Genomic DNA, 15,711 nt, shown 5'->3' with positions numbered 1-15,711 from the left:
TCTCTCTCTCTCTCTCTCTCTCTCTCTCTCTTTGGAGGGGGGGGCAGACATGGACTGATGTATCCCTGGATGTTTTAGAATTCACTCTATATCTCAGACTGACTTCACACTGACAGAGATCTGTCTGTCTGGGCCTCTGTGTGCTGGGCATAAAGGCAGGACCATGATGCTTAGCCTTTCATACTCTTAACAAATAAATCCATGATCCTTTTCTCTTGGCGATAAAAATCAACAGCATGAAATCTATCTCAACTGATTTCTAAATATACTATTGTATAATATTGCTAACTATATGAATGTTGTTATACAGTAGATATACAGTATATAATATTGTGTAACATTGCAAACTATAAATTGCTATATCGTAGATCTCAAGAGTATTCTCACTGCTGATTGCTGATGCTCTGTCTCCATGAGCAGCACTCTCTTAAATTTCCTTCCTGTATCAACTAGGAACTACCATTACTCTTTGCTGGAAGAGTCTGGCCTCTTTCGGTACTTTATATAAGTGAGTTACATGGTATTTGTTCTTTGTGCCTGGCTTGCTTCTCTTAGCATAATTCCTCAAGCCTCAGCTAAGTTGTTCCATATGATAGTGTTTCCTTCTCTTTGAAAGCAGAATAGTAGGGACAGCACTTCGTTCTCGTACCCATCCATTAATGGTTGATAGCTAGGTTGTCTCTTCTGTGAATAATTGTGAATGATGAGTGTAGATAATGCTGCGGTGATTATGAGTTTGTAAGTATTTTCTTAAAGCCCTCGTTTCAGTTGTTATAGGCAAATGCTGAGAAGTGAGTTTACTAGATCATACATTAGTTTTATTTGTTATTTTCACTATTTACTCTGTGGATTTAAAAAAATCTAATTTTTGTTGTTGCTTGATGGGTTTGGTTATTCCAACTATTTCTTGATTACCACTTGAGTAGAGCATCTCTTTGCTTTTGGCCCTATGGATTTAGCTCTCAAATAAGTGTTCTGCAGCATCTACACAGCTGGACCTAGGTGTCCCTATCCATTCAGCTGCTTTGTCTTTGTCTTGGGTAGAGCTGAATCCCTTAACCTTAAGTGAAATTAGTATGTGACAGAATTTGCAGCTGTTAACTGCTTCCTGTCTGTCTGGTAATCTTTTGCTCCATTTCTTTTCCTACTGTTTGTTTGTTTGTGTTTATTCTTTGTTGTTTTCTTTGTGCATTTTTATGCTTATTTCCTTTACAGTTACTATGGGCATCATATAAAACATCAATTAGGTGCAACACTCTTTTTCAGCTGATAGCTTGTGTACATAAATACCAATCAATATATAGACCCTGCCCTTTATTTATTTTCTTTTTATGTTATCTTTACTGTGTCCATTTATATATTTCTTGGCTACAGTATTTGTGGTTGTGCCTTTTAACTCATTTAATGAAATTAAAAGATATATATGGGGGAGCAAGATGGCCCAGCAGCTAAAGGTGTGTGCCACCAAAACCTGATGGTCTAAGTGTGAGCCTCAGAACCCACATAGTAGAATTAGAGCACTGACTCCTTCAGTTTAAGCTCTGACCTTCACTCATGCATGGTGTCATCCTTTCCTCCACCCCTAACTAGATAAATGCAAAAGAGTGTTTGTGTTTTATATGATAAATGTCTCATTACCATATTATAGGATTTTGACTGTCTATGTATTTACTTTTCCTGAAAACTTTATAGTTTTCTATGCTTCTGTGTTGCTGTCTAGTGTACTTGCTTTTCATTTACAACAGTTTTTTTTTTTACATTTCCTTTCAGACAGGTTCAGTGGGGATCTCATTTGAGTGTATATCTGAGAACTCCTTTCTTTCTCCTGATTTCTGAAGTGTTTTGGTAGTTTTGCTAGTTACAGTATCCTTAGTTTGCATTCCCCCTTTTAATATTGCATTTGATTGCAAAATTTCATAAAATTTATAATGCATTTTGAATATGCATTTACTCCCTTCTGGCTTATGACATTTCTGCAGAGGAATCTGCTGATCTGCTGATAGTCATAGGATTTTTTTGTAAGAATACCATATTTTAAATCAGTTTGTTCATCAAAGATTTGAACTCTGAATCTGAAAAGAGAAAGCATTGTGCTTTATGAAGCCATATAGCAAGATAGTAGACAGAACATTGACCAGCAGACTCTAATTCAGAAGTAAAATCCAAGTGTTGTGCTGTTTCTGTCTGTGAAGAGCAGAAGCTCGAAGAGCAGGGGCTGTGGAAGCTGAGACCAATCTTCAATAGAGAAATAGCATATCCATGTGTCAGAAGGAAACCAGCAATCCATACTTCCAGGATTAAATATTTTTCATAGATGTGCTTAGTTTGGGTTTTTCTAGTGCAGCATCTTTGCTTTATTCTTTCTATCTACATGGCTACTTAATTTGGCCTATTATGTCTGGTTTACCCCATATATATATATAATCTACATGGCTACCTAATTTTTGGATATTATGTCTTTTCCCCCAATTATATATTTTTATTACTTAATCATTGTTTTTCACATCCTAAATGTTGCCCCCCTCCCAATACCTCCTCCCAGAGTTCCTACGCTTATCCCCCCTTCCCTTTGCCTCTGAAAGGATGCCCTGGCAGGGTATCCCCCCTCCCTGGAACATCAAGTCTCTATGGGATTAGGCATCTCCTCTCCCACTGGGGCCAGACAAGGCAGCCCTCTGCTACATATGTACGGAGGTGGGGGCGGGGGTAGACTAACAGTGTCAACTATTATGTTTTAAGAATGATATAGATGATGCAGAATCAAAGATTATTTATTGTAAACATTTCTGACATTTTTTCCTTTGCATCAGACAGAGAAAATACTGATGTTTCTTGAGGTTCCCGGTTCTTAAAGCAACTCTACTTTTAGGACATAAATACAGTATTTTATTTCTCTACTGACAATATAATTAAAACATTAGTTTAAAAGCCACATGATTAAATGCGCTGTTTTATAAAATGCCACTAAACGCACTGCTTGCCATTCCCAGAACTAAGGATCTGTCAGAGTGTCCTGGTAGGAACTGTTACACAGGAGATAATTGATTGAGACCCATGGAAGGCAATCTAAGATAACCTTTTGTTTTTAATTAAAATGGGAAATAAGAAGCCAGTTCAAAAAATTGTCTTCTTTCATTTGTCCAAGCTGAGAGCAATGGAGTTTCTGTTCCAGCGAAGCCCTATTACCTGCAAAAATCCTTAAGAATTCTGGTTGTGTACTGTGAGGTTATAGCCAGCAAAGCCCATGTGCTGCCATGATATACTATGGCAAGAATCATTAGCAAATTAATTTTTTAGCTGTCACGCGTTTTGGTAGTAGGGTTAAGAGGACATTTTTCCTTCCTTGAATTAAAGTCAATGCCTTGAAATAAGCTTAGAAGAAATGGGTTTCTAAGATAGAACAAATGAGTAAATACTGGATACAAGCCTTTGAAATGTGGAACGTGGAAGATTAGTTTTTGGATTACTTTTGGTCTATCAAGCTAAAGCTTGGATTATATGAAGAATCATACACTATTTTAAATAGAGTTTATTCATGTTCTTTGGAAAAAGCATGTTTTAGTTTGGTTTGGTTTGTTTGTTTGTTTTTTCCAGGCAGGCTTTAAGTCACTCCATAACTCTGGTTGGCCCCCAAACCTATAGTCCTCCTTAGCACCCAAACGTTTAGTCCTTCTTAGCATTCTAACCTGTAGTCCTTCTCAGCATCCTTAGTGCTGGGATTGTGGTATGGCCCTGCACCCAGCTCTTTTGTTTGTTTTGTGTTTTTCCTTTTGTGAAGTTAAAAAGATTTTTTAAAATTTTACAACCTTCAATTTTCTCATGTCCCCTGCTCTCAAACTTGTGGCTTATTTTCTTTCTTATTATTACATATATATGTTATATGTGTATAAATATATGGACACAGCCTGCTAAGTCTGTTTGTTAGTGTGTGTGTGTGTGTTTCTGTACATGATTTCAGGACTCATTATTGGATAAACAGTTAAGGAGCTCATCCCCAGGAAAGATGAATTTTCTCGCTCACTAGCCAGTAGTTGCTTAGAGTTGCTTCTCTCAGGATAGACCCTTGTGAGAGTCCTCCTTTCCACATTAACATGTATAATGACATTGTGTTTAGGCAGCCTTGCTGTGGAGGGATCCTAGGTGAACCTTCTCTGTCATTTCTAGAAGACAGTCTCACAGCAGATTTCCCTGTTCTCTGGCTCTTAGAATCATTCTGCCCACCCCACCCTCCATGTTCCTCAGATATAGGTACAAGAGGTAGATGTATCCAGTGGGGGTAGGCACACTGCACTCACCTGTTCTCAGAATTTCACCAGTTGTGTCTTTTTGTCATGGTCTCTTGTCTACTCCAAGTAGAAACTTGTTCGATAAGGGATGCGGGCTCCATTTTCCTTTAGGTATAAGTATTTAGAATATAGTTAGTAACTTTGTTAGTCTAGAAAAGGTGATAGTAGATTGTCCTCTAAGATCCATTATCTTACTAGCTTTTGGTAGTTGGGTCAGGTTTTAGTATCTGGCATGATTTCACTCCTGGTAAGCAGGCCTTAAGACCAATTAGGTAGCTTTTGGTTACCACTAAGATATGAGTGCTGCTATCACACCTTTAGAGATATCTTGCCATGCTGGTTATTGTTGTGATTTGTAGACCTCACAGTTAGATAGGGGTATTGATGGATTCCTGCTTTTGGCAGCTTGCATAGCTCCTTTTGGTACTATGAAAGCTAGTTCATAGGGAAGAGACTTTTAGGTCAGTTACAACTCAGATCCTTTGAGTCCTGTGTCTGAAGCGTGTAGTGTCTTCAGCAATAGGGATTTAACTTTAATCTCTAGGAGGCAACCAAGTGTGCCCAGTTCTTGAATTGAATTTTAAAGTATCTTATTAAGCTGTAGCATGCGTAAAATTCAGTTCATTCATTGAAAGTGTATAGTTCAATGTCTTTCAGAGTATTTATAGAGTTGTACAGATATTTGAGATTGTTTCAGCTTTTCAGCATGCTTTGCTTTTAGGACTAGTATCCCAACCAAGTAATTTTGCTGGGATTTCAATAGGGATTTCACTGAATGGAATCAGTGTGGGAAATATTGCCTTAACATTTATTCTCGTGACCAATGAATAAATTGATTTTCTTCATTTTATTGTGTAATGCATAGAGATAAAAACAAGGGCTTATAGAGACATTTTAAACTACTCACCTCCTTTGTAGGATCCTGGTTTTAATTATTTCATGTGAGAATAACCTAGCTGAATATATCTCTATGTGGAGTTGTTTACTGTTTGTGTAGCTAACTGTCTGTTTGAACTATAATTTTCTTATGGGTAGCCTAAATATTAACTTTCTTATTAATTGATATCTTACTTGTTTAAGAAATAGATGTTTTAACTCGCATTTGAAGTTCATTATAATAGAATTGGAATATTAGTGTTAGTATGAAATTGCCATTAATAACAAATAGCTGACATTTCTAAACCTAACTCATCCACAGTCATACTTTTACTTTGAAGAAGTAAGAGGTGGGCAGTGGTTCATAATAAAGCTCAGACGATGGCCTAATTTACATGCCCTTTAAATTTGTCTTAGGTACCAAATCTGATTCCAGTTTTGATGTTCAAATTGGGAAGACCCTTAGACCCTGTGTCATACAATCATATATTGTATACTTTGCCTACACTTGGTGTTCACAAGGTTAGTATATCACTTGACTAATTTTTGGGGGGAGGGGGTGGGGGAGAAACCTAAATAGTTGGTGCTTATATCTATTTCATATATCAATCGATTAATTTTTTTTTTTTTTTGGCAGTGGAGGGAAGCAACCCAAATGGTTAATATTGATTTCTATTTCATATTATGAAATTTTAGGACCTAATTTTACCAAGATTATTTCTTCCTCCTTTATTTTTGTTTTATAGTAGCTAATGTCTACAGATAAATTTAGGGCTTTATTTAAATCTCTAAATATCTGTTTTCACATTTGCTGTTCTCTGAGGTTAGACCCTTTGCTCCCCAAATTGCTGATTGGTTCCTCCCCAATCTATCTCCCTTGTTCTCAGAAGATGGGTACAAGCTAAGTAAGCTTGCATTCCAGTCTTTACTTATAACAAAGACCTTAAAAATGCCTTTGCAGCCTTGAAGTTGTCTTCCTTCATGAAAACAGTTTAATACTTTTCCAGGTATGCATAGGGCAGATCCTGCGGGTAATTCAACTACTGGGAACCACACCACGACTAAGAGCTGTCACATTGCGCCTATTGACATCTCTGTGGGAAAAGCAGGTACGCTTAGCTATACACTTGTCGCATATTAAACGTTTTCCTTTCTCTAAAGAAAAATTATTACGTGACAGTGCTCCTCAGATTTAGTAATAGTAGTGGGTATCATCAATGACTACCTTGACAAATTTTGATTTATTGTGGTGTATTTGATTCATAAAAGAGTCACTTGTGTTTGACTTAGAAATTGAGAACATAAAATAATCTTATTGCACTACTTCTGACATTTATCTCTCCATCTGTATGATAAAGTAATAGAAATATAGTTGTGATTAGAGGCTTTGTAGAAAGGGTGTGATCTGGCCACTTGTTTTCTGGGATGAACTGTGCACGGGTCTGTAAGGAAAGCCTCTGTAATCACAACAGCATTATTCTCTGCTGATTAGCAGAGATACATTATAATTTCCAAATGCAAATGCAAGATTTGGAGGTGAAAATGCTGCATAAAAGATAATGATTATTCAGTTTGAGTTAGCAAATTACCTTTTTTTTTTGTAAAATGATTTTATTAGGATCGTGTGTACCCTGAACTGCAGCGTTTCATGGCCATGTCTGATGCGCCCTCTCTCTCTGTGGGCAAGGAGCTGCAGTGGGAGAAACTGATTGCAAAAGCTGCGTCCATCAGGGATATATGTAAACAGAGGTAAGACTGCTTCTTTAGGATGCATGCCGTGAGAGAGTACTCTTCACTCAAGTTTTCTTTTTTCTTTTTGTAATACAGAAGAATGCATTATTTTCAAAAGCAAGCATGTTTTTCCCTTTTATTTTCTTTCATTTTAATGTGTAGGGTATTTATATCCCCTTCTGGGTAATAATTTAATATTATAGTAACATGATATATGTTACTATAATGTCACGAGGTAACATGACATGTTTTCTCTTCTTTTATGTATAAATGCCTGACAACTAAGCAGTAGACTGTAGTCATAAACAATTCTTTGTTTTGCTTTAGATTTGTGGTCTCACTGGGTAGCTCAGACTGTCCTTGAACTCGTGATCTTCCTGTTTCAGCCTCTTGACTGCTGAGATTACAAATGTGTGCCACAGTACACCACTTTGGCCAGATTCTTGTAAGCACTTAAAGTAGGAAAGGCCTAATTGTGACTTGTATGGTGTTGCATACAGCATGGTATAACAGGGGAGAAAATGATGTTGCATTTACTTTTATCCTCTACTCTTTCATGAGAACATGAAGGCGGAGAACTGACTGCCAGTCTAGATTAGGGATCAATTGAAGAGCTAAGGCTGAAACAATATAAGCAAAGCTACCTTTGTTTAAGTTTCTTCTTCCCTCCTCCCCTCAAATGGAGTGAAGTAAAGCTGAGAAGAGGAACTAGATTGGGTGCATTTGATAAAATTTCTAGTTCAGTACCTTGCCATGCATGATAGACTGTGGCATTGTAGGATTCCTGTGAACATCCTGTACCTCTGTCCAGGACGACAGAGTAAACGATGTGTCCTGAGACTGTGCAGGAGGTAGACAGCAGTGCTGATTACATGAGTCACTTCTGTCTCCAGTAAGATTTTGAATCAAAATGTGTAAGAATATAAACCTTAGCATTTCTGTCTCTTTTCTGAGCCTGTGTACAGAAAAGTAAGAGCAGACTATGGTATAAAAAAGCCACACTTATGTAACTCAAGACCTGTGTGTCTGGATGTTATTAAAATCTTGGCATGGAACAAATTATAGAGACAAGTTCTTAGCCAACATTCTAATTTTCCAGGGAAGGTTGAGGTGCAGGAAAGATTAGATATCAGACTACATCAGTCTTGAGAACTTATTCATGTTCTTTTCTTTCCTATTCTCAAATATATCAGTTTTCCCCCAAGCTTTGGAAAATCATTTTCTTTTTGTGGGACAATGAGACAGAAGAATCTTGTCAGGCGGTTTCATTTATTAATAGTTTGTTAATTAGAGGAAGGACTTTATGTCCCTGAGGCTTTCAAAGAGTAGATGTGAGCAATTGTTAGGTTTAAAGACAGTCTGGGGGCAGTGCAATGTGTGTGGAAGGGGTAGGAAAGGAAGGGCACAGGCCATGCCCGGATGCAGCCTGGGGTGGGATAGGCATACACTCGGTTACCCCTTCTATTAGTATAGTCATCATCATGGCGATGATAAATGTAGTCACCATTTTTAGTGTCATGACATGAGTCGTCTGATCTCCAGTGTCTGCTTTCATGCTCACTATCTGATGCAGAACAGCCACTAGACAGGAGTAGCTTTGCCTTTTCCTATAATCTCTATAAAGATTGCCCATTAATTTACCATTGTTAAAATCTGGGATTTTAATGATTGAGGGAGCTGGAGGGGTCAGGGACTCCACAGGAGACCCACAATGTCAACTTACCTAGGCCCATTGGGGTTCACAGAGACTGAACTGCCAACCAGAGAGCATGCAGGATCTAGACCTAGGCTTCTCTACACATGTATTAGATGTACAGTTTGGTCTTCATGTGGGTCCCCTAACCACTGGAGCAGGGGCTGTCTCAGAGTTTGTTGCCTGCCTTGGGGTCTCTTTGCTCTAGCTGGGTTGCCTTGTCTGGCTTTAGTGGGAGAGGATCTGCCTAGTCCTGATTTAACTTGATATTCCTGGGTGGGTTGGTATGGGGGTTGGGGGGGGAAGTGTTCTCTTCTTCTAAGAGAAAGAGAGGGTAAAATGGGGGGAGGGAATGTGAGCGTAAGACTGGGAAGAGAGGAGGGAGTAGGGCTGCAATCCAGATGTAAAGTGAATAAATAAATACATTAGTGAAAAAATTGCCAATTCTGACAACAGGATTATGACTTAGAGATTAAAACTCTAAAGTACCTTGAAAAGTACCTTCTTCAGGGCTGCATAGATAATAGGTCAGTGGGTAAAGTGTTGCTATGCAAGTGTCAGAACCTAAGTTCGAATCCCCAGTGCTCACACAAAAGCTGAGCATATTGGTTCAAGTCTTTAATGCAGCAGTAGAGTGGAGAGGGTTGAATCTCTGGAATATTCTGGCTACCCAGTCTAGCTGAAAACATAAACCTCATGTCCAGTGACAGACCTTGTTTGAAAAAAATAAGTCAGATGGTGATTGAAGAAAGACATCAGATATTTGACCTCCAGGTGTTGTCACAGGCAAGTAAACCTGCAGAAGAAATGGTACCCATATACATGTGTGTCCCTGTGCATACATGTGTGCATGTGCACATGGACATGCGTATGTGCATGAATTTGCAAAAGTGTCTTCTCTTTTTAACTGCTGCATAAAAATAAGCATTAAATTATTAAATTGCAACAGATCATAATCATAGTGTAAAGATCTTGAAGAACATGTGGTTTTTAGTATTTATGGGTGAATCTTTAGTATGTACATGGGGTTGAGAAAAGAATGCCTTTATTTTAGTCAAAAATCTGGGAGTAATAATGACTCTTTGGTTCTAATTTTGATTTGAAACTGTCATTTGTCGTAGGCCCTATCAACATGGTGCAGACATGCTGGCAGCCATTTCTCAGGTGTTGAATGAATGCACCAAGCCTGATCAAGCTACTCCAGCCGCCTTGGTGTTACAAGGTCTTCATGCACTCTGCCAGGCTGAGGTAGGCATTTCTGAGTTGTTCAGTATAACTCTTCAGCTATCTTACCAGGATGTGAGATCAAATTTGAGTAAGTGAATGTTTCAGTATTAATTCTAAGATTTGTTTTTGTTGGAGGCGAGGGGAGAGTAGAACAGGATTGCTTTGCACACATTTTTTTTTTTTTTTCTTTTCTGAGGAGATTTTGGTTGATCAGCTTGACACTCTACAGAGACCATATTTTTGGCCTTATTTGTTTTTGTTATGTTGAGAGGGTATTTATGGAGCTGTTGAATGTGTTTATTTCTTAGTTTTTTGACTGAAGAATCTTAGAATCTGTTAAGGTAAAGGAATAGCCATAGGTCAGTGGTCCTTGTGTACTCCGAATAAATCATGAGTGACCCGAAGACTGGCAAAGGAGGCATCCCTTCCTGGTGGTTAGATCTGCCAGATGGTTGAAGAGCAGAACAGACTTGCAAATCATTGACTGAAATCTAGAGTGTTCCCAGAGTGATCGTATATCAAAGAGAATCTTTACTGTTTTGAATAAATAGGATAATCACATTGAAGTTCATCCATTTGTCTAACCAGTGTTTTTGACAAAGTGAGTGTGCGCACTGCAGGTTCTAAGGGAATGAGAACTCTCCTAGGGTTGTAACCAATCATGAATGATGATGATGTTGAAAATTGCTATAAGATAAACAATTACAAAACCCAGTGTTTGTATGTTATTGTCCTTATGTTAAACGCTTTCTATGCCCGTTTTCAAGAGTTGCAGTATAGGAATTAGAGGAAAATAGACCTTAGGAGACATTTTCTCAGAATCTTGGTTTGAGTGTAGTTTGTGCTGTGTGAACACTCCTTTCTCCAGACAGTGAGTAGAGTCTCTGTTCAGTAAGGATGTGTCCTTAGGATGATTGTTTCAGATCTGCTGGCCTGGACTTGGAAAGGTATTAGACCTTTACAAGACTTCACAGCATTGACGGCTCTGAGCTTACGGACTTCTATTTTCTGTTGCTTCAATTAGTCGTCTGGTACTGGAGCCCACTTCCTTACCAATTATATCATTTTCTCAATAAATATCTAGATCTTATCATTAAGCATCTTTTTAACAACAACTGAGAAATGTGTCATATACATCCACCTCCCAAGTGGACTACTTTTTGCCCCTTTGAAGTACTTTAATTTTTTTATACCAATTACGTTTTTTCTAAGAAAATAGTAATCTAGTCTTTTTGTTCCTATAATTTCATTGTTTCCCACCCTGACCCTCCCTCTGCTGGTAGCGTAAGGCTCAGGTATATTAATGTTTACCTTTTAGGACATTCATTGAATTCATCAAGGAGTTTTCTTAACCCATTTATCTAAGACATCATTACTAGCTATAGTTTGTACTGAAGGTAGAAAAAGCATTGTCCGTAATAGAGAACATCTTTGTTTTTAGGCAGTGGTGAAAGCGTGCTTCATAAGTACTAAGAGCTACTGGAGTATGTTCTCTGGTTAATTCACTTAGTGATAATTATGCTTCAGGTGGAGATAAATGGAGAGTGCATTCAGAAAGACCCTAGCATGATCTTGCCCGTATTGGTGCTGTCTGGATGTTGGGCCTGCCCCTGGTTAGTTGGTACCTAGTTAGGTAGACTCTCTCAAGGAGGTTCTGAATAGTTCTTCACCCTTTTCTCTGACACCCACATAATGTATGGTGATTTCTTCCTCCAGTGGTATCTTCTCCCTCATCACTACAGCTCCATTTTCTTCACTGCATATTTAATGGCACCATTAAGATTGCTGAACACTTAGCCCTAATTCCATTCTCTGACCCAAACAGTTCCTTACAAATACAATCGTGAGCCCACTAGAATACTCTTTCCTTGCTTCTCAGTGTTCTTCCCAGAGCAGTGCTTGTCAACATTTCTAATGCTGTGACCCTTTAATACAGTTCCTCATAGTGTGGTGAGTCCCAACTATAAAATTATTTCATTGCTGTTTCATAACTGTATTGCTGCTGTTATGTATCATGATGTAAAAATGTGATATGCAGGATACCTGATGTTTATTCAACCCTGAAAGTGGTGGAGACTCATAGGCTGAGAATCACAGTCCTAACAGCACTGGGGTATCTTGTTTCATTAAATGAAGCTCATCTCTTACTTCTTTGCTAGGATAAAGGAGTTATTCTTTCTCATCTGGTCTCCTCTCTCTTATTATTATGTAGTCTAAATATCACATCTATTTTTAAATTAAAAATTTTCTTTGAAAAACTCTCTTTTGACTGAAACTGGCTTTGATGCTACATACTTTTAGTCCCAGCGCAAGAGGCAGAGATTGTGCTTGAGTTTGTGCTGCTTGGTCTCTAGAGCAAGTTCCAAGACAGCCAGGGTTACTCAGAGAAACCCGGTCTTCAAAAACAAACACAAGCACAAACAAACAAACAAACAAAAATTAAGAAAGAAACAAAATCTGATACGTTACAAATCCAGTATGCGGTAGTCTAACTCTAGCTGTTAGTGTCCTTAAGTCATGTTTGACAGCAAGATGAGAATTAATAAATCATAGAACAATGCCATCAATCAGGTAACCTGATTTCTTATTTTTTGTGTGTATGGCAAAATGTTTTATTTTGTTATCCTTTTTGTTCTATGTATTTCTTGTCTAGAGTATAAACTTTTATTGGTGAATATACTACATGCCATGTCTTCTTCATAAATATTGCATATGTCCTGAGGTGTATTGTTTGTTGAAACTCTATTATTGTTAGTTTTGGTAATAAACATGGGCTTCATTGACATTTAGAGCTGGATAGCTTCTTCTATGTAAGTAGGAATAACCGTCACTTTGATGGTAGTTTTCTCTCTCTTTGCCCTGTGTAAGGCTTTTCATATTTTGTGTTTTATTTGCTGCAGTTCTGTCCTGTGGTGTATGCTAAAGTCATGAGATTTATTCAGTTCAGCATCTCTTCTGAGGCAATGTTTAATATTTACTATCTTGGGACTAGTTTTTTCTTTTGGGTTGGTGTGCTACCCTCAGAAGTCAACATTCATTCCCCGAGACCATTTATTCTGTTTTCTAATTTGCAACATGTGTGAAACACTGGTGTCATCACCAGGTTCAAGAATGGAGATATTCAGCATAGTTATGAATCTGTTTCTCAGAAGCAGTTGGTCATGATTTATCTGTCTATTACTCTTTAAGTCTTTGACTATCAAATATCATTAGGGGTGTAGAAAGATAGCCTGAAACAGTAGAATAAATCAGTAAAGCTAAGAGCACAAACTGAATAACCCTGGCTTTGAGAAAATACATCAGCTAAAAAAACATTTATAATTGATTCCTAGAGCTTTCTCAAACATTGCATCTCTGCAAGAAGTAGAGTAGTACAGTGTTGAACCCTCTCCCCCAATAAGTTTGGTAGGTAATGAAGTCTTTGGTTTTGAAAGTCAAAATATTGAACTTCGTTTGTCCTCAGTGGAGTTAGATTCATCTTAAAAACCACTGCTACTTACTCATTTACATATCTCCCTAGGACAGGTTTCTAAAAGGATAGAGTCTGCTTAAATGCCAAGTGTGTCAGAACAGTGACTCTGTTTACATTATGCATTTTTGTGGTTCTACTTGGCTAAATAAACAAATAAACAAAAAAACCTACAGCAAAGCTCCTTAGAAATCTCAACTGACCAGAAAGATGCTAATGTCTCTTTGATAAGCAGATAATTCATTCCTTCTTTAAGGCTGTTAATATATTGATTTTTGACTTCACATATTTCTTTTAGGATATTTTTCTTTGCTAATATTTCTTTGATGACTAGAACAAAAATTTCCCTTTTGTGATATATGGATTATAATATTTCATTTTGTGGTGAAAGAACAATCTTGTAGCTGACATTTATTGAACACCTTAGAAATTCTAACTTGCCAGATTTCTATGAAGTACTTGACCATGTGGATGTCTGATTGTTGTTTAGTTTGCTTGGATTAATTCTCTTTCTTTTGTATTGTTTTACCAAATGTGATAAAGTTGAGGGAACAGTTTGAAGTCTTCTCTTTCAGTCACAGAATGCACAGAAGTGGAAATGAGTGAATCCCAAGATGCCTGGAATGTTACCCAGTCAACTTAAAGTTTTAAGGGTGAACATAACTTCCAGTGTGAACAAGCTGCCCAGGGTTTGATGAAAAACAGTGTGTGCAGAAATAAAGTCAGTGCATTGGCCTCTGAAAGAGGTCTCATTCTCTTTGAACACTTTCTCTCTTAAGGTCTTAAGATGGGCATAGGAGGCACGCTAGGGCAGTGATTTCTTAGTCAGCTGTGAATCTGTTGTGGCAAAAATTAATAGGCGTTTCAGAATCACTGAGAAAAGCTCTTTCATCTTGCCCAGCACCATCAGGGTGTTACATTTTCAAAGCAGAGCATTGTACAACTGAGCGGCAGATAAGGACGGGAGGGGCCTTTCCTGGGGATTCTTGACCGCTGGCAGAGTTCATTTCAGGCCATTTGTCACAGGGGTGATTTCCCCTGAGATACCCTCCGCCAGCGGTATGTTTTGGCTATTCTGTCCTCTTTTATTTATTTATTTCTGAAATCATGGTGGAGGGTAGTTGTCCTTGCCCTCTCCCATCATCCTAACCCTTTGTCTAAGGTCTCCTTTACAACTCCATGGGGTAGGAACAATTCTCAATGGGACCCAGCAGGTCTGGAACGTTTTAGAGAGTTAGTGTGATATAAAAATGCCCAATAGAAATCCTGCATTTTGTCTAAGCATTTTTAGCGTGATAAATATAATTTAGTATGGAAACGTGATCCATTGTTCCATGGCAGGTTTCCTCAGCTGTGTACAGTAAGGCTTCTGTTGCCTACTGTGTATTTGGTATTTACTGCACTCCGAATCCCTTTGTTGTTTCTCAGTTTTGTTTGTGGAGACTGTTAAAGGTGGATTGGCTGCATAACCTTGCAGAGGAGTTGATTAAGTTTAATTTGCTATGCATTAGAGAGTGGATTTGCTGGTCTTTTTGAACTGCCCTCTGTTATTTGTTGTGTGGGGCCTATTTTTTGATGCCTTCAGTTCTTTCTGGGCATGGAAACTCTTTTTGTGCATTTGTTGAATCTATCTCCATGCTGTGCTTTTTATATTCTACACAATGACTCTTTGCAGTTGAAAGTTGTAGTTTGGTTGTATTTTTAACTTTAAAAGGACAGCAGGAACTTGCCTTTTATTAAACATATGTGGATATTATAACATGTACTCTGCTTTTCTTCAAGCAGGTTTTAAAATATAGTTTCTTATTTTTGAAATAAAGTTTTAACTGGGTGTGTTATACTTATATAATGGCAATTATTCAGTACTCACAAGCCATGTGTGGAAATTGTAGGGAAATAAAAATAATGTGTGTGTGTTTTAAATAGACCAACTTAGCTTCCCACTACTTTTTAATTGGTCGTTTTTACTTTCTTTAAAAAGAAAACACTCAGAGATTGTGGGAAGTTGAATTCTATATCAAAACCTTCAGTAGAAAATTTTAAAATTGAGGTCTTGGTTTTTTGTCACTTCCTGATTTTGCTTCCCCTCTGTCCTTTGCCATTTTCTAATATTTGTTAGGATCTTTGAAATACCTTATCCTTAGAAATGATAACGTTTAGGATCTCCCTTGCCCTATGCAGTTCTTTTAATCATTTTTGAAGCATATTTCGTGTTTATGGATTCTTTTCTGAAGGATTTTCTTACTTGAACCAGAATCCTGGGTGTGAGGAGTTTTAGTTGCTGTGAGTAGTCTGTGAGTGAGCATGAAGGCTGTGCACGGTGTCCAGCTGGGAGTTTCCGGCTCTCAGTCATACACGGAAAGCATTCTTTAAAAGATCAAACGGGCTGGACACTGGGAGGGTTTTAACGATGCCAGTCAGCATCAGAG

The 15,711-nt window shown here is 37.9% G+C and overlaps 1 protein-coding gene across 1 annotated transcript in view; it reads left to right on the top strand.

Moving 5' to 3' along the window:
* The window catches only part of Focad (focadhesin), a 225,907-nt gene that overhangs the window by 124,964 nt on the left and 85,232 nt on the right, over window positions 1-15,711 (top strand). The window contains exons 12-15 of the mRNA XM_028773373.1: window positions 5,580-5,684; window positions 6,170-6,271; window positions 6,781-6,911; window positions 9,708-9,834. Of these exons, the coding sequence (XP_028629206.1) occupies window positions 5,580-5,684; window positions 6,170-6,271; window positions 6,781-6,911; window positions 9,708-9,834 (465 nt within the window). The remainder of the gene's footprint in view (window positions 1-5,579; window positions 5,685-6,169; window positions 6,272-6,780; window positions 6,912-9,707; window positions 9,835-15,711) is intronic.

Source organism: Grammomys surdaster, unplaced genomic scaffold (assembly GCF_004785775.1).
Source record: "Grammomys surdaster isolate TR1022 unplaced genomic scaffold, NIH_TR_1.0 225, whole genome shotgun sequence".
In the NCBI taxonomy this organism is placed as follows: Eukaryota; Metazoa; Chordata; class Mammalia; order Rodentia; family Muridae; genus Grammomys; species Grammomys surdaster.
This window is presented reverse-complemented; position numbering and strand designations above follow the sequence as displayed.